At 35.6% G+C, this 15,652-nt stretch overlaps 2 protein-coding genes and 1 long non-coding RNA gene across 11 annotated transcripts; all 3 read left to right on the plus strand.

Moving 5' to 3' along the window:
- Positions 1-234: 234 nt before the first annotated feature.
- LOC110904562 lies at positions 235-4,607 on the plus strand. The gene is made up of 6 exons (XM_022150404.2): positions 235-367; positions 2,031-2,229; positions 2,473-2,649; positions 2,745-2,832; positions 4,081-4,147; positions 4,251-4,607. The coding sequence occupies exons 2-6, from the start codon at positions 2,070-2,072 to the stop codon at positions 4,302-4,304; spliced, it is 546 nt and encodes a 181-aa protein (XP_022006096.1). The 5' UTR covers positions 235-367; positions 2,031-2,069; the 3' UTR covers positions 4,305-4,607.
- A 1,463-nt stretch (positions 4,608-6,070) lies between these two features.
- LOC110904561 (serine carboxypeptidase-like) lies at positions 6,071-9,326 on the plus strand. Its single transcript, XM_022150403.2, has 9 exons — positions 6,071-6,460; positions 6,550-6,718; positions 7,422-7,541; positions 7,698-7,841; positions 7,906-8,056; positions 8,137-8,225; positions 8,309-8,567; positions 8,638-8,771; positions 8,988-9,326. Exons 1-9 carry the CDS (start codon positions 6,132-6,134, stop codon positions 9,114-9,116), a joined length of 1,524 nt encoding a protein of 507 aa, XP_022006095.1. The 5' UTR covers positions 6,071-6,131; the 3' UTR covers positions 9,117-9,326.
- Positions 9,327-10,385: 1,059 nt separating this feature from the next.
- LOC110904560 lies at positions 10,386-14,538 on the plus strand. Of its 9 annotated transcripts, none has more exons than XR_002572613.2 (6): positions 10,386-11,876; positions 12,009-12,647; positions 13,206-13,276; positions 13,631-13,942; positions 14,023-14,089; positions 14,188-14,538. It is a non-coding gene; the product is annotated as an uncharacterized LOC110904560 (long non-coding RNA). The 9 variants fall into 9 exon arrangements; XR_004879733.1 differs by having other exon boundaries at positions 10,386-11,190; positions 11,484-12,647; XR_004879734.1 differs by having other exon boundaries at positions 10,386-11,123; positions 11,484-12,647.
- The last annotated feature ends 1,114 nt before the right edge of the window (positions 14,539-15,652 follow it).

Raw genomic sequence — 15,652 nt, forward strand, 5'->3', positions numbered from 1 at the left:
TGGTCCTTGTGGAAAAATATTCTTCGAATCTTAGTTGCCCAAAATTATCCACAGCTTACAAAGTTTTTTTCTTGAATTACCCAAAATAACCTCGCCGACAGTTTGTTTAAAAGGTAGAATCACCCTACAATCAAGGAGAATAAAGTAATTTCATATGTAAGAGTACAAGTAGCTTTTGCTTATCCACATAATATCCACGTCAGACACCAAACCAGGAAGCCGAAAGAGACCAACAACCGAAAGTAACGTCCAACACGACACCACCTTCAAAAAGGAATGAAATATATCGCATTAAACGTGTCTATATATACCCCCTCACCTACCTTCAATCTTCTTTCTTTCCGCAATCTCGCTAATTTCAACTAAGGTACGCTATCCCATTATCCTCTGTTTCTTATTTTCTTTTAGTTTTTTACTATAATTGACTTATGTTCTTTGTTTTGTTTAGAAATTGATTATGGGTTTTGGTGGGTTTTGTCTTTCATTAGATCTTTATATGATTATATGAGTTTTGGTGTACTTGATGTTTGATTATTGAGGTTATATTGAAAAGGGTTTAGTAAAGTTGTGTTCTTGATGTGGGTTTTGTCTTTAGTTTGATATTTTCTGTGATTCTTGTGGTTTTAGTGAACAATGTGCAGTATAGTTGCGTTTTTTGATGTGGGTTTCTTTTGGGGGTGTTGATTTCTTGATTCAAAAGATATGAAAATGGGTTTCTGGATTATTTGATTAGTTGACAACAGTATCAAGTTAATAATATGTAAAATATATGAAAATGGGTTTCTGGATTATTTGGTTTGGGGTTGTAATTTGGGCCTTTTTATGGGATTTTGACGGATTTAGGGTTTGAGTAAAGTTACAAATAACTTTAGCGTACTAAACGTACGAATAGGATGAAAAAAGACAAAAACACTCGGTGGCATTTTTGTAATTATGTGCTTGTAGAGTAATTGTCAAAATTACTCTACAAATGATACTGTAGAGTAATTTTGATCTTGTAGAGTAATTTTGATCAAAAACTATACCTCAGCAAAAAAACCCCCAAAAAACCTAACCCCCCCCCCCAAACCTAAAAAATTACTCTAGAAGAACATTTTACAAAATTACTCTACAAAGATCAAAATTACTCTACAGGATCATTTGTAGAGTAATTTTGATAATTACTAATAATTACGGAAATGCCACCGCGTTTTTTCAGTAAAACCTTCAGTTCGTACGTTTTGTACGTTAATTTTATTTGTGTTTGATCTTTTGTCTTTAGGGTTTATGATCTGGTAGTTGGTTGGTAGTTGCAATCAATATGGTGAGGATTTATCATGTGGATATTAGTATAATTAGCCTGGAAGGTATGGTTAGGCTCATCCCCAAGGGGATGAGCCGCCACGTCATCGAGAGTGAGGATGGGCCTAAAGGGGATGGACCAGGGAGTGGAGGATGGGTTCCCACACTATTTATAAAAACAATTAAAAAATGGCAAAAGATCAAATACAAATAATCTTAACATACTAAACATACAAATTGAAGGAAAACCCAAAAAGACAAGGTGGCATTTTTGTAATTACCACCAACTATCAAAGTTACAACCAAAAATACCTAAAAAAACACAAATTTTTTTTAACATTTTTTATTAAAAAAATCGCTACATTTCGTTAGCAAAAAAAAAAAAAACTTTTTTTTTTTTTGGCTGTGTTTTTTTTTTATTTTTTTTGGTTTTTTGGGGGGTTTAGTTTTTAGCATTTTAGCTTGGGGGGGGGGGGGGGGGGGTAGGTTTTTTTAGGTTTTTGGGGGGTGGGGGGGGGGTAGGTTTTTTTTAGGTTTTTGGGGGGTGGGGGGTTTAGGTTTTTTTTGGGGTGGGGGGAGTGGTTAGGTTTTTTTAGGTATATTTGTAGAGTAACTTTGATAGTTATTGATAATTACAAAAATGTCACCTTGTCTTTTTGAGTTTTCCTTCAATTTGTATGTTTAGTATGTTAAGATTATTTGTACAAGAACTTTACCCATTAAAAAATATAATTGATTTGATTTTTTAGAGAGAGAGAGGAGAGAGAAAGAAGAGAGAGAGAGAGAGAATGGTGGCCCGTCGTGCTCGTTGCTGGGGAGACGGAGAAGGCGGGACGCTCCAAAGGGGGGCAGTGTGGGGGTACGGCTCCGGGCCTCGCCGGGCGCCCCCATACCTTCCAGTACTCTTAGAATCCAAATCTCTTTCCCCTTTTGTTGCGGTCGAAATTGGTACTTTGCGGAAACACAACAATTGGGTTTTGTAGTAGTGTTTACAGGAGACCCGGTTGCCTTTTGAGTTTTTTTTTTTTTTTTGTATGATTCTTGAGCATATTGAGAAATAAAGAGTGATCAAGGTGTTAAAAGAGTTTGTATTTCGTTTCTATCTCATATCGTAGTTAGCAAATTACTAGTTATTAAATGAATGTTGAGGATATATTGAGCTACAGTTATGTGAAATTGTTAATGTCACAGTGAAAATGATGGAAGTCGACACAAGTTCACAAGCTAACGGTATCATGACTATGGGTGTCAACAACAAAAATACAAGATTTATTGAGAAGCAACCACTAGAGGGCCCGGTGCCAAGAAATGAAGCAAAAAAGAAGCCAGAAGGCAATGAAAGTAGCACCCCTGTATTTATAAATCATGGTAAATCTTTACTTCATAAATATGGACATATTTTTTTAAATGATATTTTGATAGTCAGACAGTTTTATTAAAGTATGAACTGAATGAATAAACAGGTGCAATAGCTTGGAATGAAGGTAGAAGACGATGGGTCGGAGATCAATCTCAAAAACCAAGACGAATGCCAAAAGATCCAATTATAAGGTGACTACATCATCTGTCCATCATTGAGTTCTAGTTATCTTTACGACATGTTTGCAGTCTATGTAGCACGGGGACTCCATTTATGTGGCCGTACCCGTCTCGGGTACTTGTCGGGGACGGAAACACCATGGGTACTCGTCGGGGACGTTTCCTAAACGTTTCCAATGTCGGGGACATATCTGGTAGAAGTATCCAGCCCGTTTCCATTTATTTTTAAGGTTTTTACCCTTTCAAATTCCACAACTGGCCATTAAATAAATAGACCTATCATATTCAGCTTCTGTAATCTCTAAACTCTCAAGTCTCATCATCTCTAATTCTCTATTGATTGCCAATCTCTCACTAGATGAACCAGAATTTGAAAATGATTTGATTATTGATAATTAATTACCTTTGGAAGATGTAGTATTTTTGGAATTTGTTTCATGTATTTTTATTTTTTTTATATTTTTTATTGTCGTACCCGTATCTTGGAAAATTTGAGTTTTGCCGTTCCTCGTTCCCGTATCGTCCCCGTACCCCAATCCCGTACCCGTTCCAGACTTCCAATGCTACTTAGTTTGCAGTTAATCTGATATCACATGGTATAGTCCTACCCATGGGTGCAAAAGTCGTTAGGCGCTCCCTAGTCGGTCGACCGGGGAGTTGAGAGTACTCGGCCTAAGCGGAGAGTACTCGGGGAGTACTCGGACATGTTAAATTATAAAGAAATTAGTATTTGGAAACTAAATATATGTTAAATAACATAAATTTACTAATATCTATTACAAAATACGTGAAAATAATATTCATTCTTTAATATGATAGGCATAGAAATTATATTTTATTATTGTTTAAGTCAAACTCGGGCCGAGTTGACCTACTAGATATGATTTTGGCCTAGGTTGACCGTGTTTGACCGATTCCGAGTAATTAGACGGAGTCAAAGAAAGTCGCCTCGGCAGCCTGCCTTGTAGCGACTACTAGGGGAGTACTCGGCCTTGGAAACCTTGTTTTACAACCATGGTCCTACCTGAGGGGAGAGAGGTATAATTCGGGATCAAATAGACTGAATTTAATATTTATTTTACAAACTTATATGATTATTTAAGCTGTTGCAAATACTTATACATCATTTTAAAGGTCTAAAGCATCCTTGTACATCGCTTGTCCGTTGACCTTAAAAGTCAAACTTTACATTTTTCATCTACTAATACGATTTCGTCCATTATCGAACAAACGAATGCAACTCTCGGATCATGTATGCAGCTGGTCAGCAACTTATGAAGACCTGCTATCAACAAGCAACAGATTCTCTGAGCCGATTCCTTTATCAGTAAGAATCTTTCTTTATGAAACTGAATCTGGAATCAAATATATTCTGGTGTTTGGCATATATTTCGACAATTTTTAAGTTTTTTTGTCTCGTGACTTTGCAGGAGATGGTAGATTTCCTAGTTGATATCTGGCATATGGAAGGTTTGTTCGAGTAGATAACTAACGAGAAGTCCATCATGAGCTGATTTAGGTGTTTCTTGATGTTAAAACAAAATAGATGCTATAGACTTTTAGTTGTGTAGCAAGAAACCATTCATTACTTAGCTAATGACCAGACCACCCATTTCTTAAACCAAGGTTATTTCTAATCTGCATTTCAATCCATATTTTTCGACATGTACAAATAGGAATTTGAATTTTATTGTAAGGATACCGTTTTGAACTCTTCCGGTGATTGTGGGCATGGAATGAGTGTTCAAATGGAGTGTACGCAATGATTATTGCTGTTTCAGGCCAAAGTGTCATTTTTTGGTTTATTGCTCTTAATTTGGATGAGAGAATTATGAACGAAACTATAACCTCTTAACAATCGTTTCTTTCCAATTACCTCTCGATAGTGGTGTTTTATAGTTAAAGAACTTGTAATATTTGTTACAAAGGTTGAAATTTTTAGTTTATTTTTAATTTTTTTTACATTAACACATTTAACTTTATAAAAACACGAAGGATAAACTACATACTTTAATGACATTGATTCATTTTTTATCCCAATCGGCAATTACGATAAAAATCATACATGGTAAAATCGCACCTATATTAAAGCTATTGATAGAGTCTTGGGAGGGTGAGATGTAGTCTTACCTTTATCACAGGGGATAGAGACTGTTTTCGGTGAGATAAATTAGGTTGTTTTTCATACTCAGTTTCGGGTATAGAAGCAGTTTGGGTATTGAGAGAAACCAGGTAGAGTTCGGGTATGAGTATTGACGAGAAAAGGCCAACCCAACGTACCCGGATAAGGTATGACCGGGTTTAGGTATAACCGGCTTATATAAAGTTTTCTTTTTTAATTATTTTGCACCAAAATAACAACAACAACCATACCCAGTAAATCCCACAAATAGTATTTTGCACCAAAATAAATTTGCTTAAAAATTAAATTTACTTTGTAAATTACCTGGTTCAGTTTTACTAAATATGCACTTGGTTAAATTAGTTGGGAAGGAAAAATAATTTGGGTCAAGAACGAAGTAAGGATCATTTTGGGAATAAATTGTTCCTGTTAATCAGTTATGTTTTCAGTTGATATTACTCAACCAAAAACAACGTTATTAATAAATTATTAATAATCATACTCGTGTTGTAGTGAATGTTAAATGTGGAGAAAAAAGCGAGTCACGTAGGTAGTCAAGGGTTGCACCTTGACACCCAAGCACATGTGTTATCACTTATCAGAATGTGGGATATGATGGGGTGAGTAATAAAAATTGAAAAAAAAGTGATGAGATAGAGATAAATGATTGGTTTATATACACCCACGAAGTCTTCTATCTTCTCCCCCTCACGCCTATCTACTCCTAAATTAGACCAAGTTTACCCACGTCATGCACGAAGACTTCTATCTTCTCCCCCTCACGCCCATCTACTCCTAAATTAGATCAAGTTTATCCATGTCAGGAATTGAACTCTGGTCTATACCACGTGAATTCTATGTCATAACTATTGATTTTTAGTTTATAACTTTTAATATACATACAAGAATTACCTAATATTGTATCATATTATATTATTTAAATTAAATAATTATATACATTCAAAAAGAAGGAAAAAAAGTTGGTTGAGTGACAAAGTTCCAAGCAATGCGGTTCCCGCCTAGTAAAGCAAAAGCAGTTTCTTACGAAGAAAAGCAAACGTCATCGTTTCACTCCCACAAGCAACCACCCTTCTTCTCCACTCCTTTCCGTTTCCTGTCATCATCTCCTCTGCATCACTCACTCTATATATATTCATCATTTACTCCCCCAAATTCTTCAAAACCAACAATGGAGAACAACAACATGATGTATCTTCTCTCCCTCTTTCTTCTTCTTCTTGTTCCGACTGCTTTAACAACTACTCTTACTCTAGACAACCTTAGTTCCCCATCAACTCTAGCAAAGCAGATGATCAGAGACTTCAATTTGTTTCCGGAACGATCCATCAACATCGTGGAAGACGAAGACGATCATGTTCTACGATCTTCATCTGGAGAGAAGAAGCTAGTTGAAAAGCGGTTTAAGTTTCCCAACTTTGTCGATTTGGATGGAGTCTCTGTTGATGATTTGGGTCATCATGCTGGGTATTATCCGATCGAACACTCTCATGCCGCTCGGTATAATCTGTGAATCTTAAAATACTTTCAATTGGCTGCTTAATTTGTATCTGGTAGAAATTGAAGTGCTTTCTATTTGGATTTTGTAGGATGTTTTACTTTTTCTTCGAGTCGAGGGGCCGCAAAACAGATCCTGTTGTGATCTGGTTGACTGGAGGGCCTGGATGCAGCAGTGAGCTTGCACTGTTTTATGAAAATGGTCCTTTTAAAATTGCAAAGAACTCTTCTCTTGTCTGGAATGAGTATGGATGGGATCAGGTAACACTGTTAAATTACTAAGTTTTGTTTATAGTGGCCCTAAGCATGGGCCGGATGGCCGATGGCTTAGGGCCAAAGCCGCAAAAGTTTATAATTTTTTTTGTACATATATTTAGAAAAAATAAAGAAAAACTTCTATTTACTTTTAACTGGACAATTTGATTTAATACTAGTTACAATCATTTTAAAAGGCTCAAAAGTTAGACACAAACTAAATAACCAATGGTAAAAATTGCTACTCAGTTTTAAAAGACCCAAATTTCAAACAGTCAAACCCAAATTAAATATTTTTTTAACAATTATCATTGTATTATGGTTTTTACTTTTTATATATGTAATTGATGAATTTATATCATAGAGTTGGTAGAGCCCAGTTTTTTTTTTTTATCTCGCCAAGGGCCCAATTTTTTTAACATTCTCGGAGGAGCGATAGTTGCATTTGCATAGTGTTAAGGGGGGGGAAAGGGGTCTTTATTTTCTGTTTTAGGTATTGATGCAGCAAGGTGAAATGGATCTTTAGTTTTTTTCACTATAAATTTCTGTTTTAGTGTTCAATCTTGACTTCTTGCATCATGAGGATGTTTGATGATGATTCATGAGCTTATATATTGTATTTGGTGTTTTACTATTATGCTTATATAATCTGTATGTTTTAATAACTTGTGATGCAAGTATACAACATTATTTATATGTTGGTATTCAGGCATCCAACCTATTGTTTGTTGACCAACCTACTGGAACCGGCTTTAGTTACAGCTCGGATAAAAGAGACATTCGCCACAATGAACAGGGCGTGAGTGACGACTTATACGACTTCTTGCAGGTTTGTTTCATGTCTTCGTGTTAGTTATATACTTATAGGTAATTATGCAAGTATATATACAATTTCAGGGTGTTTTTTTTTAAATCTGATTGTATGCATAATACCTGTTTGTTTACCTTTTTTATGCATAATAATATTGATTATGTTATGATTCAGGCCTTCTTCAAAGCGCATCCTGAATTTGCAAAAAATGACTTCTATATAACCGGAGAATCATATGCCGGACACTATATCCCTGCTTTTGCTGCTAGAGTCCAAGCAGGAAACAAAGCTAAGGAAGGAATCCACATAAACCTCAAGGTATTTTCCATTACATTCTTTTTAATCATTTGAGTCGGTGTATTTACTTTGAGCTGTTATGCAGGGATTCGCCATCGGAAATGGACTCACAGATCCACTAGTTCAATACAAGGCGTATACCGATTATGCGCTGGATATGGGTATAATTAAGGACTCAGATCATAAAAACATTAACAAGAGACTACCAGTGTGCGAGACGGCTATTAAACTTTGCGGTAATTTCCCCCTACATCTTAAGAACCATGTCTTATAGTCGTTTCTACGGTAATCGTATTAATTTCTGCTCTTTCCTCAGGCACCGATGGAACAGTCGCTTGTATGGCTGCATACTTGGCTTGCAACACCATTTTTAGCTCAATCAAATCTATCGCTGGCAATATCAATGTAAAGAAATCCGATATCATATTCCGTTCTAGTCAAAAATATTTGAACATATTTTAAGATAATCTGCTTGTAATGTTTTGCAGCACTATGACATTAGAAAGCAGTGTGAGGGCAGCCTATGCTACGACTTCTCAGACATGGAGAATCTCCTTAGCAAGAAATCCGTTAAAGAAGCTCTCGGAGTTGGAGATATGGATTTTGTTTCATGTAGCCCCGTTGTGTATCAGGCCATGATTATGGATTGGATGAGAAATCTCGAGGCTGGTATTCCTCACCTTCTAGAGGATGGGGTTAAGTTGCTTGTATATGCTGGAGAATATGATCTTATCTGCAACTGGCTCGGTTAGTATTCATTGGCCCAAGCTCAAATCATTGAATTTTATATTTAATTTGTGTAAATTTTTGAGTTTAGGTAATTCAAGATGGGTTCATGCAATGGAATGGAGTGGTCAGAAACAGTTTGGTGCAGCTCCTGATGTTCCTTTTGAAGTTGATGGTTCTGAAGCTGGCTTGTTCAAAACCCACGGCCCGCTCAGTTTTCTCAAGGTAGTCCAAATTCTAATTTTTAACTTCCAAATCGGTAAGAAGTCGTTTAAGTTTAGTTACAGATTATGATATCTACACTAGAATGTTAAAAAGCACTGTGAATGTCCAAAATAGATTGTTAAAAGTGTAAAGTAACTACTGAGAAATATGGATTGGGAAGGACTGGCTTTTGACTTATGGAAGTCAAAGTTTGACATTTAACATATATAACAACAGGTTCATGATGCTGGACATATGGTTCCGATGGATCAACCGAAGGCAGCTCTAAGCATGTTAAAGAGGTGGACAAGGGGATCACTTTCTGAAAGTGGAGCTGAGGCCGAATCCGTTGTTTCTTCCATGTGATGTCTAAAGCCAGATCGGTGGTGCGTCTAAGACTTGTAAATTATGTCTCTGGCTAGCATATTGGATGGTTTCATTTCATGCTCTGTGGAATGCTTATTGGTTCTATATCAGTTGATACTGTTGGGTATTTTTGTGTTCAGCTGAACCATATGTAAACTGTACTGCTATTTATGATCGTGAAAAATACCAAATTTGACATTTTGTGGTTCATATAGTCATGTTTCATTTTTTTCAAAAATGAATCAGAGTATATCACCGAACTAAAAAGAATATCAAATGAGATGGCCCCATGGATGTGTTGTACCATAACTGAAAATGCATTATTTCATATATCATAACCTGAGTTGGTTTTATAAGGCCTTTGAACGCAAACACAAAGTCTTTAAAACACCAAGGTTGGGAAAGGGGAGGTCTTGAGTTCAAGTCCCACAGACAACAGGGGATTAAAGAAATTAGCCGTTCAAAAAAAAGCCCTTTGAACGCAATTCAAAATAAACACATTTAAATTATTTTCACAATAATTAAAATTTCTAGAAAATCGTTGAAAAAATAAAGATGGTTACAACACGTTATAGTCATAATTTGAGACGTAAACACATTCTTCATGAGCTACTTGAGATAGATTCGCTAAAACATAATTGATATAAGACGAACTCATATTGGACTATCCGAGCTCGAGCCAAAAATGGATTTTATAAAATAAATGGGCATGAACCCGCCCTTCATATTAGTGGTGCGCAGATTGGTTTTTGAGCCCAAACCGATTCGGTTTTTGTCAAAGGCCAAATTAGTTTTAGTGAAATCCGGTTTGGTTTGAAACCGATTTCCAAATAGAAAAAGATCGGTTCAGTTTGAAATCGTCAATTTTAACCGGTTTTAAACAAAGGAGTCTCAAACCGCTATCAAATGGTGGTTCGTTTGAAACCGGTACTGGTTTCACTACCGCTTTGTTGGGTTCGTAAGCCTTGTGGGCCCTACTTGGGCTTATTTTGGTGAGCAAGTTTTCTCATTGAGGGGTTTAAATTGGAGATCTATTGTGCGAGTGGGCTCTCTAGCACGGACCCAATTAAAACAACGTATACTAGATCTCCTGACATTCGCCAATAATTCACACCTTTCAAAAAAATATATATTTCCCCTATATTAATTATCAAAATTACTTTGTGAGACAAATTTACTATTCAATTTTAAGGAATTTTATTGGGCCACATGTAACATATCTCTATATCTAATAAAAGAACAAGGTTTCTGCCACTTGGCACCCCCACATTCCACCTAAACACATGTCAACCTCTCCTTCACTTTACTAACGTGTTCAACAAAGAAGGGGTCCACGACCTCTTTCCTCCCTCTTCTCTCTTCTGCAGGTCAAAGCAACCAGCCAAATTCCTATCCCCAATTCTTTCCCTTTCCTACCCGTCTTCTTCTTCTCTCCTTCTTTCCTTCTCTGCAAAACTACTTCACCTCATCCCAGAATTCAAAATTCAAAATTTAAAAGTTAAACTCTCTCTCTCTCTCTCTCTTATTTACCATGAACGAACACACAAATGCTATGACTTTTCATCTTCATTTTAGAGTGATCCATGGTTGGATGTTCTTCAAGAACAGGTTTGTATGTCTCATCAACAGTCAGATCTGCATCAATGTTAGGTGTTTTCGGTAGAGATGGAATTCCACCACTGATCGGTGCCTGATTTGGTGGGGTTAAACCCGTACTGCAGCGACATATCAGATTCCAGTCAAGCCTAGGGTTCCGGCGACCCCTGTTTCATCTGTTCAAAAACCCTTTTCCCAACGCGTTTTCTTCATATCTTTGCTTTTCTTCGTTGTTTTTGACGATTTCGTTTACATATTCGTGTAGATCGTTCTTTGATCTACGTTTTGTGTATGGATTTTATGTGTTTTGATGAAACTTTTGTCAACGATCATTGTGGTTCTTTATTGGTGGTCTTGTGATGGTTGTGGTGAAGCATTAGAGAAGAAAAGAAATTGTTGCTGGGGAAGAGAGTATGTTGATACATTCTGTACTAAAATTGTGGGTTGTGGGTTGAATTTTTTATAAGAATTTTTTATGGTAATTCCATTATAACTTGATACATTCTGTACTAAACTTGATGCAAATATGTACTAAAACTGTGGGTCTGTTTGTGGTAAAGTGGGTGTTGTTTAAGGGCCTCAATCAGTTTTCATTTCACTTTTATGATTATTTGAATGTTAAGATTATTTGATTTTTGTTAACCTGACATAGAATTTGGGTTTGAAGTTCATTTGAAATTGAAGTGATCTAATTGTTAGTTTATTTTTTAGTAATTAGCGCTTAAATTTTTTAACATCTGTCTCATTTACGCGGTGTCTTTTACTCTTCAGAGTAGAGCAAACCCTAATTTCATCCACTACCACATTGGCCACTTGCTGTTCCCCTCTTTTCCTTCACCCGGAACCCTAAAATTGCTAGCCGCTTTGTTCTTCTTTCGGATCTTTATGATACTGCACAAATCGGGTTGAATCTTCGCTTGATCTCCTAAAATCAATGCATAAATCTATCATGGCTCCTCTTCAATCGTCAATTTCTCTTCAATCATCAATTTGGTATGTTACTTGCCTGCTTTTCATTTTAGATGATCTTTCTTTATGGTTTTGTATGGTGGATCCTTTTGTTGTGAGAGTAGACCCTTTAATTGAAGAACTTGTGACACAAAATTAGAGTAAGAAAGGGGTTGACAGGTCGCTTTGTAACACCCTCATCAAATCCTTAATCAGGTATGTTTTTTTGGTAAGAAGTAGTTTTGATTGTTATTGTGGATAATTCGCTTAGATTCATTTATTCAGATGATTTTAATATCTCTTTATAATTCGATAATTGATATGAGATTTTTGTATTGTTTGTTTCAGGATTTCAAGATACGGGTTTAATTAAAAATGCAATCTTCATATCGTTATTTAGATCATATGAAAAAGATACTTCTAGGAGTGTTTAGACGCATCTTTGAAATTACTATGTTGACTTTTACAGTGATAAATGATCAGATAATTAGATTATCACTTGCTTGAAGCAAGGACACTTGTATTTTTACAATTCTTAATTGTATGTAGGTATGATGCTTATTCACCTTAGTGGCTAAAGGGAATTGTGGGGCAAAGGGTATATGGCTTTGCTATATAAATATTTTTTATACAAAGATAGTACATGTGCGGACATGTTTATTGACCTGACATGGAACCGGGTATTTAAAAAAACCCGATTTGTGCACCTCTAACTGTAAGTAATGTAAATGGCCCAAAAGAGAATTATTTTTTATCACAATTCTCTTTGTTAGTCTGTAGAAGTATTTCACTATTATATGTAATAAATTATTTTATTGATAGGTATTCTATATAAGTTATGGTTTATACTTCTTTTTTAATATTTTAACCGAGTTTGTAATGTTGGAAACGAAGGATAGTTTGCAGAGAATGGGATAGCTGCCCACCGCACTCGGGGGTGACACCAGGAATTCCGGCACTTGAACTACCCAACCTCAAGTTTGGAGGGTAAGGAAGGCGGTCCCAAATCTTTATTTTATTAATTTTTTCATAACCAATTCCCTGTTCCATTTTTTTCAATTTTTGTTTTGTGATGTTGAATCTTCAACAAAGACATTTAAATGAGGTGTTTATAATATTGATCATCTAACATTTATTGCCTAAAAGATTCAACATCTTTTTTGGGTTTTTTATTTCACGTATTCTTTTTAGGTTTTTTTTTTTTTTTTGGGCATTAGCAAATAGCAATTTAGCATGATATTTTAACACTCAAATGTGGATTGGTTTAGGAAGAGAATAGGAGCCGGTTTCAGGCTGTTTTTTTTTATTTATTTAATAGATATCAGAGTTATGGTAGGCTTTGAATAGATTTAGTTTAAATACCGAGTCTTTGTTCATAGCAGTATAGTAGTACATGGTCAATTTTTTTAGTTTTAATATAAGAGTTCGAACCTGGTGTTTGGTTCCAAATTTGTTTATGTTTTGTTCTCGCGTATTTGCTACTACTATGTGTTGCAGTATTGGAATAATTCTTATATGCTCTTAACCGTGATATGACTGCTATAGAATGCGAGATAAAGTTTGGACGTCTGAAGGTTTTCCGTATCCATACAAAGAAGATGAAGCTTTCTGATGATGTAAGTATGAATTACAGTTTTAAAATATAAATGTTAAGTTGATCGATCATTAACAAGGTATTATACATTTTTTGTTGGTTGATTTGGTAAAAATATGTAAAGAAACACATGGTTATGCTGTTAAAAACTTATAATTTGCTATTTGATGTTTATTCTTTTATGCTTTGATATCTATTAAGAGTTGCTGCATAGTCGTTGCAAAGGAGGATTGTTATAAACTTATTAATATTCTTTCATGGATCGTTATTTGGATGATGAACAATGCTCAATTTGAATATAAGATTAAGTGTTAGGACCATACTTTTGGCATTGATTTTTAATATGTTTTATGTATCTTCATCTTTGTGATGATAGCTTTCAGGTTTGGTCCTTCACCAACGGGTTTATGAGGGTTCTTCAACTTTCGGTACGGAGGAAACACAAAGAAGAGGTTGATACAGCCCGTATACACAAGGTTATGTAATTGTTTACCCAAAGCCCTCTATCATAAACCTGCTCGATTCTCAACTGGGGGTTTATGATGTATCATTTTAATATTAGTTCTTTCTGTTCAAATTTGTATATCGTGCTAATTTAGAAGTGATTGTAGGTTCAAGTACAAAATAAGATAAACGGAGAAGCCGAATAATTTCGGCAGTGGAAATCATCACGTGAAAAAGAAGGCAAGTATGTTTTGGCTTTTTAATCTGTATATTGTTCAGAATTATATGCATATACGTGTGTGTGATTTATGTTTTAATTTGTAGCTAAATAATGGAGGAGAAACGAGTATGAATGGCACAAATTCCAGGTTCTTAATCAATCCAAAAAATGGTGGGATCTTTTCTATATTCACTTTCTTTTCATGCATCCTTATAAGTTCTAAAATTTCCCACTTATTCTATTATAATAATTTTATCTTTATAAAAAAGAACCTTAGGTGTTTTAAAGGATTAGAGAAGAGGCTCCACCTGCAACCCAAAAGTTAAAAGACTTGCTAGAAGCCTGGAAGTTTACAAGTACACAGGGATATAATTTTTTTTGACCGAATAACATTTTCAGTCCATGTGGTTCCAGCAACCAATTTTTAAAGGACAGTGGCGATATTTTGTAATTGAGATATGGTGTATTACATTGACTAGCAGTGGGGATGGAGCAAATGAACATGTATACAACTGAATATTAAAGGACAATGGTGATATTTTGATATATCCCGACGTTATCAAATGTAATATGTAATTTTATCAACCTATCATTATATGTGAATCATGGTTTTATGTTCTTGATTGTGTGCTTTTGCAAATTGGTTCCGCCACCAAATCGACCCGTTTAAATGAAAATGTAGTAATTTAGATTAGTATCTCAAGTAGCAGAGTTGAATGGGTGGAAATTTTGGGTAAAGTATATGAAATTAGATAACAATAAGACAACTTGAGTGTGTAGTCCAATGCTTTCAACCACCTAAAACGGACATTTGAAAGAAATTATATATCCTATTAACAAGATAGTTTTCATAACAATATGAACATATATTTTTGTCTTATACAAATTAAATTTTTCAACCCGTGAAGCTCACGGGTATATAACCTAGTAGACTATATACATATTTTTTAGAGAAAATTACCAAAATAGCCAAGAAAACTTTTAACTTATGAAAATGGCCATTTGATGCCTCCTTAGAGCAGGGCATCCCACATTTCATTCGTCCGCCAGTGGTGAGTTGACAGGTGGCAAAAGTAACCTAGTCGCCAGCGCATCCAGGCCAAAAAGTAGGCGGATGCGTCCGGCTAAGCTGCATCCGGAGACAAATGGCTGGCTTGGCTGTGGCTCGTTGAGTGTCTCCTTTGGAGGAGCTGTAAGACGCATGGGGGCATCGGTTTCCGTGCTTTTCTGATTCTTTTTTTATATTTCACATATTCATCAAGTTTTTTTGTTAATTCAAACCCTTCTACTATATATAATGACGAAAATCAGTTTTTTTGAACATGTTCACTCCAAACCAATTTTTATAGAATGCTAATGTCAATGTATCCGTCTTTTGATACTCTCCAAATAAAAATGAAGTTGTTTAACAGTGTTGAAGATGACATTTTCCTGAGCTTTAGAAGTCCTAGTGTTTATGGGTGACGGGACCTGCCCCGAGTGACGGAAGTGATCTGTCTTCCCATTTATGGTAGGTGGTTTAACGAAGAAATTCGAAGAACTCACCTACAAAGGGAACGTTGGATCACTTCGTACTTCGTGTTATCGGATTTCCCCATCCACGTCCTCTACCGCTCCTCCTAGGCCGCCAAATTGTTCAAAAACAAGGAGAAATTGGAGACCGAGCTTTGTGGAGGAATTGGATCACTTTGTGTTATCGCTTAAAAATATCTTTTTTAGTCTGTAATTTTTTTT

Source organism: Helianthus annuus, chromosome 14, assembly GCF_002127325.2.
Source record: "Helianthus annuus cultivar XRQ/B chromosome 14, HanXRQr2.0-SUNRISE, whole genome shotgun sequence".
NCBI lineage: Eukaryota > Viridiplantae > Streptophyta > Magnoliopsida > Asterales > Asteraceae > Helianthus > Helianthus annuus.

Bases quoted from the DNA above. Each gene is read 5' to 3' on its own strand.
- LOC110904562 (XM_022150404.2), top strand. From the start codon at position 2,070: ATGGTGGCCCGTCGTGCTCGTTGCTGGGGAGACGGAGAAGGCGGGACG. The intron at 2,230-2,472 runs GTACTTTGCGGA...TTAATGTCACAG, and splicing joins TTTTGTTGCGGTCGAAATTG to TGAAAATGATGGAAGTCGAC. The intron at 4,148-4,250 runs GTAAGAATCTTT...GTGACTTTGCAG, and splicing joins CTGAGCCGATTCCTTTATCA to GAGATGGTAGATTTCCTAGT.
- LOC110904561 (XM_022150403.2), top strand. From the start codon at position 6,132: ATGGAGAACAACAACATGATGTATCTTCTCTCCCTCTTTCTTCTTCTT. The intron at 6,461-6,549 runs GTATAATCTGTG...TGGATTTTGTAG, and splicing joins GAACACTCTCATGCCGCTCG to GATGTTTTACTTTTTCTTCG. The intron at 8,772-8,987 runs GTAGTCCAAATT...ATATAACAACAG, and splicing joins GCCCGCTCAGTTTTCTCAAG to GTTCATGATGCTGGACATAT.